The sequence below is a fragment of the Dipodomys merriami genome, unplaced genomic scaffold (assembly GCF_024711535.1).
Source record: "Dipodomys merriami isolate MVZ:Mamm:240054 unplaced genomic scaffold, mDipMer1.0.p SCAF_32, whole genome shotgun sequence".
Lineage (NCBI taxonomy): Eukaryota > Metazoa > Chordata > Mammalia > Rodentia > Heteromyidae > Dipodomys > Dipodomys merriami.
The window spans coordinates 5,534,919-5,553,476 of NW_027204715.1; the positions used below are offsets into that span (position 1 = coordinate 5,534,919).

The 18,558-nt window shown below is 41.7% G+C and overlaps 1 protein-coding gene across 2 annotated transcripts in view; it reads right to left on the reverse strand.

The window, feature by feature from the left end:
- Sema5a (semaphorin 5A) overlaps window positions 1-18,558 on the reverse strand; it is a 417,057-nt gene that overhangs the window by 83,377 nt on the left and 315,122 nt on the right. For both annotated transcript variants that reach the window (XM_070042173.1, XM_070042172.1), the window contains exon 11: window positions 16,555-16,759. In XM_070042173.1, coding sequence (XP_069898274.1) covers window positions 16,555-16,759 — 205 coding nt within the window. The remainder of the gene's footprint in view (window positions 1-16,554; window positions 16,760-18,558) is intronic.

Sequence of the window (18,558 nt, forward strand, 5' to 3'; positions counted from 1 at the left end):
TTTATTTAAACAAATTCCAGACGTAAAAAGAATTCTTATTTGGTAGGCAAGTAGGCCATTTGCTCAAATAAATGGCCATTAGGAACTCCTGCAAATGCATACTTCAAAGTCCTAGCCTGCTGTGACTGTATTTAGGTATGGGGCATTTAAAATGAGAATTAAGGCAAAATGGGGGTAAACCCCATACATATAAGCCCCATATGCCTCGGGTCATTTGTAAAAGTAAGAAACTAAGAAAGAGATTGGCACGGGAAGGGGGGCAGAGGAGAGGGGGACCATGAGGAGGTCTTGGGAGGACACATAGAAGATGGAGAAAGGCCTCTGAAGAATTAAAACCTACTGACTTTAGACTCCTGGCTCCCAGAGCCATGAGAAAAATTAAGCCTAGGAACATTCAAGAGCATGTATAACAGCCAAAATAATAAAATAGAATAAAGAAAGAAAAAAGAGGGGCTGGGAAGGTGGCACAGTGGTAGAGCGCTTGCTTTGCATGCCTGCGGCACTGTGTTCGATTCTTCAGCACCACATAAGCAAAAAGAAAAAAGCCGGAAGTGGTGCTGTGGCTCAAGTGGTAGAGCGCTAGCCTTGAGCTGAAGAGCTAAGGGACAGCGCCCAGGCCCAGAGTTCAGGCCCCACAACCGGACCCCCCCCCAAAAAAAAAATAGAAAGAAAAAAAGATGGAGTTGTTAAATATCGGAGGAAAGGTCTCTGGTTACAGTGAATTTTTTATTGGAGAATTTCTATAATTTTAGTAACTTCAGCATTTCACAGATTCATTACACCAAATCTTCTGCAGGAAGAAAAGAAGGAAGGGCAATGGAGAGGGAGGGAGAGGCAAAACAGGGAACACAGTACAGTGCTGGGAACCACTGAGGGCTCAGTGCATTTGATATTTCGTACTTGTTTGCATTGATACAGACTTCTGCGATCTACTAAGTCTTAACAATGACAAAACAGATGCCTAAAGAGCACTTATTTAAAAGTCATTTTGTCTTAAAGGATAACGGTTTCAACCCTGATTCCTTTGTAAACCCTGAACAAGGAAAAGAAAGATGTGGAGAAATTGGTTTGTCTTAAGAAGATCATGCCAGCACACTTCTGAAACTCAGGGTAAATAAGTTTTCTCAGAGGTGCAATTCAAACTAACAGAGTAGAGGTGCCGTTTGTTTTAAACATACAAAACTATTTACTTTGCAAGAAAAGCAAACATTCATACCTATAAATGAAAGGATTGGTTCAGGAAACTCCAATCTAAGGAAGATGGGAAGACCAGCAAGCACAGGACACTTAAACTTAGGATCCTCTCTGTTACTTCTCTAACTTTTACTCTATTTTATAGAGATTGCTATCAGTCAACAGGACAGAAATTAAACCTGTGACAGGACAAGTAGAAACACTGACAAAGTTCATCTGTGACAGAGCTGGAGATTCACGGCGGACAATAATTCTACTAACCCAGGAAGCTAAAATACTTTATTTCCAATTGTGCATTGAACTCAATTTGATTCTCGGCCGCTGTATCTGAGAGGCATTTTTACTGTTTATCTTATTGACCCAGTTACTGCAAATTTTGGGAAGAGAAAACCTTTTGTATTTGCATCTGCTCCCATTGCAAGCGTTCCCAGTGTGGTAATGATGGAACACCCTCTCCCCCTCACTGGACAGCTGGTCACCATAGCAACAGATCATTATATAAAGTTCATCCATCCAGCCCGCCGTTATCCCAAAGCAGCAGACATCCAGTACATTACAAAAGTTCTTTCTCCTAACTTGTAATTGAGCAAATGAATTAAATCGGTTGTGGCACTTGGAGCTCAGCATCACAGATAGCAGAGGGGAAGTCAGAAAGAAAGAACACGTCTTTACAGCCCTACGAAGGAGATTTTAATTAATTCAGTTATCAGATTTACCTAATGACCTGTTTCCCCCCCAAAAGCATGTTAGCCAATTTAAACACTCCTAGTCATAATTTAAGTGCACCGTTCTTTAATCCCCAAGAATTCCTCTGCATCACCTTTCCTCTCCACCCTTGGCATACAAATCCAGGGTCAAGCTCCAGAGCGTAAAGTGTGTCAAGTTCACTGGGATTCATTGGCTTGTGGAACAGTGCCCGATACCCAGTAGATCCTGAAGCAACAGGCATGACTTATAAGTAGCCTACAGATTGCACAGACCCACGCGAGACTCTGAGCTTGAGCACTTCAGAGGATGCATGGCCACGAACAGCTAATAACTTGTCTGTGTCTCCCTCACCCCAGGGCATGGCTCACAGCACTGGGCTCAAAGTGATCTAGATGGCACTCTCTATAAGAATGCAGCTGCATTTTCCTGCTGCTGCTTGGCCTGCAGAGGAAATGCTCTCCTCAGCCAGCTCCCTGCCCCCCTCCGCACCCCTCTCCCATACAGAAGCAAAGGAAATGATAGCTCTTTTACAGTGGCTTTGACTACCTTGCAAAACAAAACCTCAACAGCTCCTTGCAGTACATTAAATCATAAGCCAGTTCTTATAGGAAATTTACCACTGGAGGTTGCTGTGAATAAGAACCATATTACATTTAAAGCAAGAGTGCAATTAATAGAGTCCTCTGGGTATCTTTTGAAAGCTCTCATCTAACCCCACAGCTTAAATCTAACTCCAATCATTCTGTGAAGGAAGCAATTCGCGTTTCTAAAAGGAAATTACTAGGACGAGATTTATTGTATCTAAATTGCGAAACAACCATCCAGTTGGCACCATTGGCACCATGGCTGTCCCTGTCTCACACTTACCAGGCCGGAATAGAGAGGATAAATTACCTTCTCCTCCAGTGGGGAGCTTTGTACTGTGTCTCATCTCACTAGTTGTTGACTAAGATGGTTGACAAAAACCTATGCTAAGCACTTTCTGCAACATTAATTTAAAAGAAGAATGAGAACTCGTATTCCTTAGGACAAGAAAATTCTCTTCATTTTTGTTCTGAGTTGCTACATTACACCCATTATGAATTACAGCCTTTTCAGCTTTGGTAGCTTGAGATTTTTGTGAGCATTCTTTTTTTTTTTCTTGTGAACATCATGATTACTTCTATTCCTATGGTTTCAAAGACAACCTAAGGTCCCTATTACTGATCCAACACCTTCACAACTTCAAAGAAGGGCTTCCAAGTTCAATAAAAACTTGGGAAATCCAAAAAGAAGCCATGTCACCACTTTGGACTCAATCTATCCAAGTGCCGCAATTCTGCATTCATTCCCATATTTCAGCTTCATCTTCTGAATCCCAGCTAATGGAAAGGCCTCACTCTTTCTAGGACACCTGTCAATATCTTTACCTGCATCTTTCAGATATTTTTCATCTTCTCCAAGTAAAGCCTCTTTTCCTCATCTTCTCCACCAGGCACCATTTCATCTCCCAAGGCAGCACCAACTCCTCTGCTCTAGGAAGCTTCCAAAGTCTGTGAGCTGACACCAACTTACTCTTGCTAGGCATGAAATCAGTCATCTGAACCCTGTATTTTAGGGCTAGGTAAACTGTACTTGGAATCTAAAGGGCAGGAGTGACCCATGTACTTTAATACTCATTTGAAGAGAAATCTAAGAGATCTCTTCTTACACAAGATGGTGAGGAGAAGGGAGACATTCAGTCAATAAATAAGTTCATGTCACTGATGCAGACTATAGGAGCCCTGAGTTGCTGGCTTCAAAGTTGACTTTTCAGGTCATTGGTGGGTGGAGATTTGTTACCAATCAACACTGCATGGCATTTCAACCCAGTACTGGGCAGAAGGCAACAAAATTCACGGTTTCCCTTACTGGAATTGGGGTGGTTGAGGTGGTATCCTGGTCTCAATACTAGTCGACATCTTCCAGCCATAAAAATCGTTGTCAGCAGCCCTAAGAAACCCAGAACCAAGAGACAGAGAAACAGAGAGGAAGAGGACACAGACTACAAATGGGGTAGAAGAGGTTGGATATCACCCATAGGTGACAGAAACAGTCTCTTCTGCTTCTGAAGGTGGCATGTATCACAGGATATAGGGTAACATTCAAATGTGGGAGTACAGAATGGGTGAGAGGTCAGTGTTGAACTCAGTACCTTTTGTTCCTGGCCTGGTCTGTGCCCTAGGCCAGGAAGACCTCGGGGAGCCCAGGGATAGGAGCTCCTGGCTGAGAAAATTATAGGGTCCTACAGACAAGTTACTAATCCATCACCACAGCCCTGCAATTCAATAGAATACAAGACAGTTTTGTCTTCCCGCGTCCAGGCAGAGAGACATGCATGCTTCCCCAAGATGGTAAAAATTGACAGGGCTATTAATCAGTAGAGCTCCTTCTGAAATCATGTTGTTGTATGTTTAACACAAAGAGCAGCAGCTCTTTATAAAGATTGCCTTTTGAAGACCCAGTTTACCAAGGAGAAGTCCAGGCCTCTTCAGCTGAAACTTTTTTTTTCTTTGAGCAAGTATTCATTGCCAAGAACAAGGTCAGGTTTTAAAATTAATTAAACGATCATATCATTAAGCACAAAAATGAAGCCCTGACTCTGATAATTAATGAAGGAGATCACTTTTAATACTAAATTTGAGGTTTATCAAAATCCTATAAATATATTTGGCTATTCATATAATTAATTACTATGTTTTTATCATCGTCACAAAATAGAGGAACTTCTCGAACTAGTCATAGAGTGTAAAACCAGCTTCTGCTTGGCATCAATAAGAATCACTTCATAGGGGGCTGGGAAGGTGGTTCAGTGGTAGAGCGCTTGCCTTGCATGCATGAGGCCCTGGGTTGAATTCCTCAGCACCACATAAGCAAAAAGAAAAAAGCCGGAAGTGGCATTGTGGCTCAAGCAGTAGAACACTAGCCTTGAGCTGAAGAGGTGAGGGACAGCGCCCAGGCCCAGAGTTCAGGCCCCATGACCAGACCCCCATTCCCCCCCAAAAAAAGAATCACTTCATAGGACTTTTTACAAATCACAGACAATTCTCAAAGTAAACTTCACAAGCACGGTGTTTAACTCATACTTTCTATGGATACTCTCCAATGACAGAACGAAACAGAACACGCCTTGTTGCTTTTGTGTTTGGGATGGGTAAAAAGCATGATCATGCACTGCTGAGGACTGGGTGTCGGAGAGATGGACAGGGACAGAAGGGTCACTGCTTTCCAATAGCCTGTCCACTTGGCATTCATGCAGCACTTCAGCGAATCAGAAAGTCTAACACGGGTAAAGAAAAATGATTATCTTCAGTTGGCTAGCTGACATCCCAATGATAACTCCAAGTATTCTCAGCCGGGTGCTGATGGCTCACGCCTGTAATCCTAGCTACTCAAGAGGCTGAGATCTGAGGATTGAGGTTCAAAGCTAGCCCTGGCAGGAAAGTCCATGAAACTCTTATCTGCAATAAACGAACAGAAAACTAGAAGTGGTGCTGTAGCTCAAATGGAAGAGTGCTAGCCTTGAGCTGAAGAGCTGAGGGACAGCGCCCAGGCCCAGAGTTCAAGTCCCACAACCAACAACAACAACAACAAAATCAGCTTTAGGACTCTCTTAGTACTTTGGAGTTGCTGTAACAAAATACCATAGACTGGATAGCTTATAAGATAGCAGACATTATTTCTTATGGATGGTGGCTCAGAAGAATCTGGTGCTTGTACAGCACTATGTCCTGCTGTGATGGAAGGGTGGGAGGACCTTTCTGCTGTCTTTTTTATAAGTGCCCTACTCTCATTCACCGGGGTCTGTCCTCATGGTCAAATCCCCTCCCCAAAGCCCCATCTCCTCACATCAAGGATGAGATTTCCATATGTGAATTTGGATGGATCCACTGATACTGAGACTTTATCAAGTTTTGGTTAGGTAGGGTTGTCTGGGTACTTCCATAGGAAGTTGTATTGCCAAATGTCTTGTTCTCAGTTTCTGCAAAGAATGGCTTACTTTATATCTCATGGATAAGTGAGACAGCATGTGTTTGGAGATTGCAGCTCAAGGCTTCATTTCATTTTCACACTAAGAGAATTGTGTTGTCCTTTACTATGAACCTCCAGAGGGTGTTTTGGTAAATACAGTTCTATTTCAAGCCAAGAAAAGCGACATTTAAGTAACACAATTGTGGATGTCTCTATCTAGTGTAAAATATTATGAACCAATAAATAATCGTATAGTTTCTTGCATCTCACTGTGGAATTGTGCTATCCCAAAACAATGAAATGAAAAGAAGCTCTGATGCTGACACCTATGTAAGTGATACACATTGTTTTCTCCACATCCAAGGCAGGCTTGGTGCTAGACTTGAGTGCTGTCAATAGCGGCAGCTGCAAGCTTAGCAGCTTAGCAGACATCCCGGTGGAAGGAAATGCATCAGGCAGTCACTGGCAGCAGATCTGACAGCAAAATGTGGAGATGCCATTTGTCCCTGGTGGCAGGGAAGTGCATTAGCAGTTACACCTTCCTTCCTCCCTACTCCTCAACACTCTCTCCCCAGCTCTATCAACTCAGGCATCCCCTTCCCCCTACTCCGCTGTGAAAGATGACTTGAAAAGAAGTAATGAGATTTTTTTTTCCTCCACTCATTCTGCTAAGTAAAAATTTCTGGAGGGAAGCCCATCCATAACACCTTCCTTAGCAATATCTCTTCATGCATTCTTCCTTTTTAGTCTCTCTGAGGACCCTACTCTTGTCTGCTTCAGAATTCAATTATGTCAAGTCAAGCCTTAAATATGCTTGTAATGGCTGGTCATCATTGCCACTCAGGGGCGATATGCATATGAGTTAATAAAGATGACACGATGTGCTTAAGCCTGAAAACAGCACGCATTCCAAATCAAGGCATAAAGGATTCCACAGGAAATTTGGGAGATATGGCTGGATAGGTTCCACTTTGCCTTGCGCCAAGGAAGAATCCAAGGAGCCTATTGGGAAGTCCTTGTTACCATGTCCTATGTAGTACATTGAACCACTATAGAAAGATTTACGCTGCAAACAACACCCCTTCAAGGGGTGACCAGGATGTGTCTTCTCTTGACCTGAAATATGAAATCAGAATCCTTTGGATTGGTCGTGAGGTTACTGCATGTCTGATCCAGGGGGCGCTCCCACTGACATCTCTTTATTTAGGGGAACACTGTGAGAAATGGAGGATTCCTCTGAGAGACAATCAACCTGCATGAATCCACTGGAGGAGTTTGGCAATCCCTTTGGGAGCAGAGTGAACAGAACCTTCATTTCCAACTGCTGTTGGACACCAAGGGAATGTGTAATTGCTATCAAATGGCCCACTTGGTCTCTAAACTGTTAAATCAGCAAACCAAATTCTTAGTACCATGAAATCAGGAATAATTTGATTCTCTTATGATGTGGGAACAAATTGAATCTTCACTGAAGAAAAACTGGTTATTTGCTCTCAGATAACCACAGGGTGTAAGTAGTCTCTCACCTCTTGAAAGGGAGGCTGTTAGCAACATAATTCTTTCAGCAGTGATTTAAGGTACCATAGAGAACACAGCGTGCCTTCGGATCTAGGGAACTAGTGTTCTGTCAGACCATCAGATGCTTCTCCAGAAAGTGAATCAGGAGCTGGGTGCCGGTGGCTCATGCCTGTAATCCTAGCTACTCAGGAGGCTGAGATCTGAGGATCACGGTCCAAAGCCAGCCGGGGCAGGAAAGTCCGTGAAACTCTTATCTCCAATAAACCACCAGAAAACCGAAAGCGGCGCTGTAGCTCAAGTGGGAGAGTGCTTGCCTTGAGCTGAAGAACACAAGGACAGCACCCAAACCCAGAGTTCAAGCCCCACGACCGACAAAAAAAAAAGAAAAAGAAAAAGGAAAAGGAAAAAAGAAAAAAAGAAAGTGAATCAGGAAATGCATATCAGACACTCCTATCCTCAGAATGTGCCTCGTCACTAAGTACCCAGAGATTTCCTCACACCAAAAGAACCTAGTTCACATTGAGCAGAATGATGAAGTAATCATTCTAATGAAGAACTGGCTTCCCAGGGCTGGGTTTTAATGTGAGTGGACTGTTCCAATGATGAGAAAATAAACCACATATGTGAAGTTGGATACTGCAATTGTTAATGTCTACTCAGTGAGGATGATTAATTTGTTTGTTTATTGTTTATTTATTTAACTCTATTTTATACAAATATGCCATTTTGTAAGAATGAGAAGAGCAGGAAAGTTACAGATGGTTCCTGTGTCCTTGGAACCTCTCTAATTTGGAGAAGTGAGTTCAGAGTGCACATTACACAAAGTGAAGTCTGAGAAGAAGGACAAGATGGGTCACTGGAGTCAGTGAGTCATTTGAAATTTTCTCCTAATTGCAGCTGTAAGGCAAAAAGTCAGGACTCGTGACAAGCAACTATACTGCACTTTTCCTGAAGTTCCCAGGCAGGAATGCTATGTTCCTGACCTACTTCTCAGCGTTGGCAGGGCTTCTCCATGGAGGAAGGATCCTTGAATGTTTCTCTTATGGATTTTCTGAAAGTGGTGCCCTGACTTTTGTCTTCACTGATAGTTGGGGTGTTTGTCTCTGCACAGTGAATAGGAACAGTGGTATGGAGACCCCGGGTTTCTCTTCAGTCTCCAGCCCCTCTGTGAGCATCCGTGGGTTTGGACTGCCCCGGGGGAAGCCAAGCTGGGCCTTCCTCTAGGTGGGCTCCTGAAAGTGTCCCTCTGGCTTGCAAGTCATGAAGAGTTCTGTGGATTTTTGTTAACTCGTTCTAACAGCACAAGAACCCTGTGAGAAACTTAACACTGTTCATGAGGAAAACAAATCTCACAGGTCACAGGTCACACATTGTATTTGATTGTCCAGCAAGTGGGAAGCTTCTGGTGCCTGTTTCTAAGCACTACAATTTTGTTTTCTCTAAGCACTAATTTTTGTAACTGTTAGTTTAGTTCCAGTTGTGGAATACATAAACATAGCAGGAGAATGCCACTCCATGAGACTATGTATGAAGGTAAGTCAGATGTTTTGGGAAGTGAAGCCAGCCAATTCAAAACTAATAAAATCAACTTTCATATAGCAACAGAACTGTAAAAATAATGTTCTTGTCCTGTGAAGTTGATAACTGCTCATTATGGAGAAAATGAAGGAAAAAACCAACTGAGAGCCTTATTATTTGTGTTTAAACATAGATTTTCCTGCATTGATTAAAAAAATCTATCTATCTATCTATCTATCTATCTATCTATCTATCTATCTATCTATCTATCTATCTATCTATCTATCTATCTATCTATCATCTATCAGTTGTGGGGCTTGAACTGTGGGCCTGGGCCCCTGGGCCTCAGCTCTCAGCTCAAGGCTAGTGCTCTATCATTTGAGCCACAGCATCACTTCTGGTTTTCTGGTGGTTGATTGGAGATAAAAGTCTCATAGACTTTCCTGCCCAGGCTGGTTTTGAACAACATTCCTTAGATCTCAGCCTCTTGAGTACTTAGGATTATAGGCATAAGCTACCAGTTATTTTCAATTTTTTGAGGAGCCTCTATACTGCTTTCTAGAGTGGTTGAACAAGTTTATATCCCTACCAACAATGTATTAGGGTTCCCTTTTGAACACATCCTTGTTAGCATCTGCTACCCTTTGTTTTCTTGATAATGGCCATTCTAAGTGGGGTGAGGCAAAATCTCAATGTTGTTTTGACTTGCATTTTCCTTTATGGTCAAGGATGTAGAACATTTTGCCATGTGTTTATTGGCCATTTTTACTTCTTCTGAGAAGACTCTCCTTTAAATCATTAGCCCACTTATTAATCGGATTATTGGGTTTTGTTTTTGTGGGGGTTTATTTTTTTAATTCTCTGTTTATTCTAGATATTGCCTCATATGTATCTAGCACTGATATTTTTTTCAAGAGTAAGACTTTCTGGTTTGTACAATTGTTATCACAGATGTATTTCTAATGTTTCAGTGTATGTTTATTTTGGAAGGATTAGCTTACACTAATATTCCCAAGTCATACTTTATTTCACTCGATTTTAAATTTATCATTTATCTGGTATTCCATATTTTCATGTTTTATCTTTCTTTGACAGAACTTAGCCACTTACTAGTCATGCTTCCTATTTCTAAAGATATCCATGGTTTTGTATTGCTTGACATTTTCATTTAGGTAAATACCTGCATGCCTGCTTTGTTCTTGGATTAATATAACTATATGTGTGTGTGTGTGTGTGTGTGTGTGTGTGTGTGTGTGTTATAATAAGTATAAATAATCTTTGTATAATATACTTACATCACAGTTTCTTTTCTTAGAATTGTTAGACCTTTTTCATGAACATAATCAGCTGCAGAGAAATTTGAAGCCATCAGAAAATTTTCTATTTGTAGATGCTTTGCTCCCCAAATGCTGTGTCATTCTTTATCCTGAAAACCTAACCTGCCTACACCTAGTGTCCATTTACCCTCAATAATATTCCCCTAATATTTTTTAAATATGGTATCTGCAGATTTAATTCTTTATTTAATCTCATGGAACTTTTCCTTAAAAATTGTCTTCTTTTGGGAGACAATTTATCAGCTCCCTTCATTGGGTCTTCTGGCTCAATGACATTTCCTGCCTTATGTGTGGAGACCACTCCCATATAAAATATTTTCCAGTAATACAAATTTCTCAAACATTTACTCTGTTCATTTTTAGCTTTGCTTCTATTCCCATGATGTTTCTAAACTATTGCCTTCTCAATAAAGAGTTGCTTTTATCTTCTATTTATCCGCTTACTTCTGTGGGCTTACTTTTCATCCTACTTTGCATCTTTTATCTCAACCTTGAAGACTTACTTTATTCATGTTCTCTTTTTAAAGTAAAGTAAATTTGTAGCAGATGTACTTTGTTCCCTCTTGTGAATTGTTCTTCAATCTATTTTTTTAAACCCTAAAAACTCAGGTTCTCTTTGTCCTGGGCATACTCTATATTCTCAGACTGTTAGAGATATTTCATTCCAAGGCACAATCTACTTGAAGAGTGGGGTTAGAGAAGACCATACAGTTGTCAAAACTTGTCACAAGCTCCCAGTCAATTTAATCATCCCCATTACCTATGAGTAGATACTCTCTCCCCATTTTTCTATCTGTTATCTACCTGTATATCTGTATTTTTTGGAGGGAGGGTATAGAAGAGATGCTGAGTGTATTGAATCCAAAGCCTTGCTCAAGTTTAGGATGCACTCTTCCACTTAAGCTTCCCTGCTCCAGTTTTTTGTTTTGATATTTTATTTCTGAGACAGGGTCTTGATACTTTTTTGGCCCAGGTTTGAATTGCCTTGAACATGCAATCCTACTTCCACCTTCTGGAAGTTGAGATTACAGCCATATTCTACCATGCTTATTATGAGCTAAACAAGTTTTACAAATTGAAATCTAAAAGCAGTCACTTTCTTTTCATTTGTGAGTGCATTTGTATCTGTGTATCATTTCCTTTCCTTTCCTTTAGCTTCTGGTATTTTTATATAAATGTTTATGAATAATATTCTCTAAAGATATATTATTAAAACTATGACAATTCAATCAAGGGATAGCATTCTTTAAAAAATAACTATATTGTAATTTTCACACTGTAAATTGACTTTTTTGGGGGGGTCAGTCGTGGGGCTTGAACTCTGGGCCTGGGTGCTGTTTCAAGGCAAGTGCTCTACCACTTTGATTCACAGTGCCACTTCCAGTTTTCTGGTGGTTAAGTGGAGATCAGAGTCTCAGGGACCTTCCTGTCTGGGCTGGCTTTGAACCAAGATCCTCAGATCTCAACTTCCTGAGTAGCTAGATTACATGTGTAAGCTAACTGGAGCCTGGATAAATTGTCTTTTTGACTTGTAACTTATTCTTAGCTGTGCAACTATTGTTACAATAGAAAGTTAGGTAACCTTAGGATCAAAATAATTTTGGGCACACGAGAATTAAAACAATGCTAACACACACATACACACACAAAACACACAGACACAGACACAGACAGCTCATGCTAGAAGGTACAGGAGAAACTGTGAGACCAAGTGGGATTTCTAGGGGACTGGAACACAGAATGAAGATCACCATGGCCAAGGGCCATTGTGACAGAGGAGACAGGTACAGCCACCAAAGCACTGTCACAGAGGCAAGAGGAGTAAGAATGATAGACAAGTGCAGAGAGGATCCCCAACACCGATTGGGCAACATGATTTTAAATTCGTCTCTATAGAGAAGATCCCAGCAGATAATTGTACTTTGGAGTCTGTCACCAGCATTCTAAAAGAGTTCCCATTTGCCATTTGACCACCTGAGATTTCAAAGAAATGAATTCCAACATGTCTGCTTAGTCAGGACCCAGGAAATAGGCCTAGGGCTGGCTGGATGTCCAACAGGAGACAAGCATGAATGCAGCAAGAAATGGGTCCAGAATATTCCCGGGAAAGGTATCTCAGTAGGTAGCAGAGAGGAAAACTCCACCGGATGGGAGGGTCACCAGCACTCGGGGGCTCCTCACCTGCACCTTCTTTTTTTTTTTTTTTGCCAGTTCTGGAGCTTGAGCTTTGGGCCTGGGCACTGTCCCTGCTTTTTGCTCAAGGCTAGCACTCTACCACTTGAACCACAGCGCCACTTCTGGTTTTCTCTGGGTATGTGGTACTGAGGAATCAAACCCAGGGCTTCAGGCATGCTAGGTGAGCACTTTACCACCAAGCCACCCTCCCAGCCCTTCACCTGGACCTTCTGACAGTGCTGGAAACTAAGAAGAAATCAGCTCTTCAGCTGGCCACTGGCAAGCACTCTACTATCCCTCGGGTAAAATGAAGGTGCATGGATACACCCTTATCCCTAAACCAGTGTTCTGAAAGCCAACAGGAAATCTTCTCTGAGGCATAAAGTCCCCCAGCTTCCCTTCACTGGCTGGGTGGGGTGAACCGTGCCTCGTGCCCTGGGTAGTTATTAATTCCAGGATAAAGGCAGCAGGTATCAGCTGGGCTGTGTATGCCATACCCACTTTCCTGACCGAGAAAGAATGTCCTTATTCCCCTTTCATACAAGTCCAGTCAAGTAAGATACAAATAAAAACAACAACAGCAACTAGATAATCAGCCTGTGAATCCCCAAAGTCCAAACGTTTTATCTTTATCTTGCAAAGTGTCAGGCTTCACCCAGCTCTTTGGAGGGTTAAATGAAAGACTGGCATTATTGGGATTTCTTTCTCATAATCCATTTTTACATTTCATTGCTTCAGAAATAAAGGGAAATCAAGAAGATGATGTGCCACATCACTGAAAAATAATATCTATTAAAAGGAAATTTTATTTTGAATTACATTTTGGAAAGAAAGATATTTCCTTCCAAACGCATTAAATGCTGTGTTGCAAGAGTGAAATGAACACATCACAAGTCAGTGGGACATAAAGTTTCTAATTTACCCAGGTCTCGAATTTTGGAATTGTCAAGCCAGTCGAAACGAGCTTAAACACTGGCTGGAAGCGGAGGGCAGCATGTGCCTATCTGGTCAGGCTCACTGGGGAACCCCGGGATTCCCTGCTTGTTTCCTGCCAGAAGGTAACATCTGACACAACTTCTTCCACTGGAGTGGAACAACCTGACTATTCAAATAAGAGTCTGCAGGGGAGCTCTATGTTTCTACATACTGCATCTTCATCCAGCAGGCCAACCTGGGATTGGAACAAGCACTATCTCAATTTACATCAAGACTCAACTTTTAAATGGGTACCAGGTTAAAATAAAAGCAACACATCAGGTCAGTGGAAGAATTAGTCTCATCTCATTACGACGTATCTCCTGAATGACACAGTATGCCATTTGATCATCAGATGGGGACTGGCTTAGACAGCTTGTGACCTCTGTGCCCTGAAGCCTGAATTAATGCCCTTACTAGAAGGTGTACCTTGGAGATGTTAGGGGGGAGTTAAGGTCCAGACACAAATCATGGGAAGTTTTTGGTTTCTCATTGTTAATAAACGTTATATTTACATTATATTGTGTCTGCTAAATACACAATAGCATTTATCTTCAGCAACACACCAATCACTCAACTGTTTGTTAATATGAAATGCTAACAGTCATCTGATCTGTTAGAAAATACTGTTGATAGATTGTTAAAGACTGGATTGCCATAAAGCATTAATCTGGAAAATCTTCACTATCTCTGGGGTGTAATAAAGCACAGAACAGCACAATGAGGTGTGCCTGGGGTGCCCAGCGCGGACAGGGTTAGCGAACAGCAGCTGCCCATGGGAAACTTCCACCAGCAAGCTTCTAGAAGCTGCCATTCAAAGCAACTGATATTGATACAATTTCATCCCAGATCCATCATTTGTCTAAGTTGATGTTTGTGCTTGATTCTGTTCACACACTATTTATAATAAACATCTTCAGGTATTTCACCTTCAGGGAAGGCTTAAATAGCATTCTTTGTGCAATCCTCTCCCATTTATGTGTTGAAGACCAAGTCCCCAGAGGATTGGAGCTGGAGGTAATTAGGTCTCTCAATGGTTTAGGGAAAACCTCAAGGGACCAACAAACGAACAAATGGATGGCTGTCTCCAAGTCAGGAAGAAGTTCTCACGGGAGATAACACAGTCTGCCCCTTAATGTTGGACCTAGACTCCAGAATGCTGAGCGATTTAGGCTGTCATTAAACTCTCTCTGTAAAATTAGCAGCCAGCAATGATGGAGGATCTCACTGAGGTTAAAATGGAAGAGTTGTACTAGACCTTAGCAGAGCTCACTATAGATCACGACAAGCACAAGGAAGACAGACATCATCTCCACACTCTCTCAGGTGGGAAGAGGTCAGAAGGCTGGGGTAGAGAACTGCTCCGGCGGACCTAGCAGTGATGATCAGTAACATAACCCTCACCATCCCCCACCGCCAAGGAGCTGGTGAAGAGCTCGCCTTCCTCCAAACGTTCAAGGAGAGAGCTCTAATCCCTGTGATATTATCCTGATCATTTATGATGAACACTATGGACAAAAGTGACAGGGGGCGGAGAAAAGGCACAGCCACTATCTGCGGTCTGTTGAGCCATACAGTTCAACGGTAATTCCTTTTTCTCTCCTAAACCAGTTAAACAAGGTGAATAAAAATGCCCTCCTTGACTTCCCCTGCCATCCATACACACACCTGCTCATCCTCTGTCTCCTTCACCGACACCTTCATCATGTAGCTTCAGCTACAAGATGTTTCCTTGAACTCTCCACATGACTGAAACCCCTCTCATCCCAGACACGAGTGGCCTTCCCAGGCAGTAGCGGCCCGATCCATCTCATCTACCCATGCAAAGGCCACATCTGTCCTCATCACCAGCCCAGCCTATTTCAGAATGCACTGTTTTCTCCAGGCTCAGCAGAGTGGAACCTTGCCAATCAAGCCCAGGATCCAGCCTGTGATCTGCCATTCCATTCTCCTCTTTCCATCCCCTGCAACATCTCCACATCACCCTACTGCTGATCCATACTAGTTACAAGTTGGTCCATCACCTGCCCATGCTCTAAGTGTGAGCCTGGCAGAGCAGAACGGTGCCAGGCTGCTCGTCATCCACTCAGTGCTGCACATGAACTGCACAGACAGTGAAAATTCAACAATGCAACTTCATGAGCAAAATGTGCTGACGAATATTAATATGAATGGTGAGCTTGTATCAAGAAAAGATCTAGGTGAGCAAATACAGTTACCATAACCAATGTATGTGGGTGAAAATGGAACCAGCAAACTGAGGGGATGGGTGGGGTTGGGAGAGATGGAGGAGAAGGCTGGAAGGGGTGACACTGATCAGGATGAACCGAGCCCACAAACTGACATGTTGAATTGACACTTCAAGATAATATATAGATAAAACTTAAACATAATAAAATATTCAAAGATAGTAAATTAAAAGAAAATAAATAAAAGAATATTTTGTCAGCAAAAAAGATATATTTTTGACCATAGCAGTTAGAAAGGAAATTATACATTGTGAGAAAGTAAAAATCATAGAAGCTGCTGGAACAAGAGTTGGGATGGAGAGACACCAGTAACTATCTGGGAACTCCCAGGTCAGAGGCTATGTGTACCATCGACACAACCGATTTGGGGCTCTGAATAGTTTATTATCCATTTAACAAACATTGCTCTCTACATTGGCTATAAATATTGTGCTATTTATGCCCCAAACTATATTCCGCAAATGTTTTCATAAAGCAGAAATAGTTTGCTGTGAGCATATCTTTTACAACAATCAGAACTAACCATGACAATTTCAGTAAAATACTTCACCCAGCAATAGACTGAAGCAAAGCGTTCTGTTGTCTTGAGTGACCTAAATTAGAGGGGTCTTGCCAAGAAGATACTTTCTATGAGTGGCTGAGAAGCAGTAGCTAAAGCAGAAGGCATTCTCTCTCAGATACAAATCATGACTGATCCAGTCCAAGAAAAGAGTGAAATTAGGATTTTAAAAATGACGCACCAAGGAAGACAAGGTGAAGCGAGCATCCTGGGTGCTGGTGACTGGGAGGCGAGACACACTCAACACGGAGATTTCAATGGAACGATTAGAAGTTAAGGCCTCAGATAAGAAGATGGAAGCCAGCTGCCTGGAGGAAATAGAGGCCCCTACCTGTGGCCAGGTAGATGATGTGGACAAGGGTGTCTCTGCCCTGCACCACGTCCACGGCCACGTGGGAGAAGCGGCTGTTGTCTTCCATGAAGGCGGGCACTGGCGTCACTGGCTGCACCACCTCGTGCATCAGAAGGAATTTCTGAGCATCCTGTAGGTTTCTTTCTGTCAAGTTCACGTACAGGCCCTGGTCCACGGTGCCACACTGCAAAGAAAGACAGGCTGTGTTACCAGAACCACGCCACAGCTAATGCGGCCAGCCCAGCTGGAGGGTGACTGAAAACTGGGTTAAGCTGAATATGTGAGTGAATACGAAAGTTCTCTATGTCTCCACTTTCCCTGACCTCCGCCTCTCAGGTCTTTCCAACATACAGGTGAACACGCCACATTTGAGGAAGTTCTCAACTCCACTATCATCTGATCAGGGGTTTTAATGTATGGTGGATGTTGTTACTGACTTTACTCTTCAATGTCTGTTGGTTCTCTTTGGAGCTGTCTGGTTAAAGCATACTATGATACATGTCTGACAAAGCAGTCTCATGCTGGAAATGATGCAATCCCACACATTACACAGATTCACTAGTTGTCCTTTTGCAGCTGAAGGTTTGTAAGCAAACATCTATCCCATGACAACAGAAGCTGTATTTTAATCTATATTTTATCTATACATGATGTACTATCACATACTTTAGCTATAAAGGCTTGACTCTGTACTTATATTCTCTGCTAGAAGAAATAAAAAAGCATGGTTAGATCTAGGAAACAGTGTATAGGTCTAAAATGAGAAAAGAAGATAACACAAAGTAACAAAGAAGAGCGGAGGGAGGAGTGAGAAGAGAGTGGCAAGGAAGAAAGGAGAAGAAAGAAGAACCAAGGAAGAAGCCAGAAGGGCACAATTTTCAAGTAGAAAAACATCATGAGGTAGAAGCTGGGACCAAGAAGGAGTAATCAGGCCTGAAAATTGCTGAGAATTAAACTCAGGGCTGTGCTACAAGAGGTCAGCAGGTGTTATGTATGACAGTTTCTGGCAAAGCCAAGATTCAAAGAAAGTAAGAGAGGAAGTACAGCACTCTGGAGGCCAGCACAGAATCAGACAATTACCACCCATCTTTCTCATTTTTTAACCCAGATTTTAAATCCTGCTATACATAAGTGACTGACCCTCAACAGAACTTCAGGTAAGTTAGAGGCCATCCTTCAGGACATCACCAATTACAACATGTCATTTTTAATACTTAGTTTTGTAAGAGGTTAGAGGTACAAGAGCGCATGATTTTTTTTAACATGGAGAAAGGCTTTTTTTAAATGGTAGGATATTATTTATATCAAAGAGTAACAGGATATCTGAGAGATAAACTTCACTGCAAACAATAGAAAAGGGATTTAAGAAGTGATACAATGCGGATTACCAACAATATGCATATCAAGACAAATATATATCTAAGAAAACTTGCAACAAGTAAGACAGATAGCTGGCTAATATCACAAAATTGTATAAAGCCAGAAGACAAGAATTCCAAGCCATGTTTGTAAGTGTATATTAAAATGATTCTTTCAAACTGTGCACTTAGCAATAATTAAAAAGTTGACTAAAATGGACATAGCATTTAGCTGAACAAATGCACATTACCATACTTTTCCTGGAAAACAAGTATTCAGAACTTACCGATCTCTATCAAAATATCAATACATTTTCACTGGTACTTCTTTTAGGAATTTATCCTAAATGGGTAACTACAAGCTGTGTCAAAAGACTTACATACAGAGATTTTACTCTATTTGACTTGTCATAGCAATGAAGTGACAATCCACAACAGCAGCCATGTCTAAGAGCAAGGCACTAAGGACCACTTTTAACTATCCTTACGTTATTTCTAATGAGAGAACAGAGGGACAATGCTTTTTTAAACGAATAGTAATTTTTTTGTAGCATTTGATAAAATACTACATGCCATAAAGTGATAGGCCCATCAAAGAATTAGAGACTCTTGGAACTAAATGGAT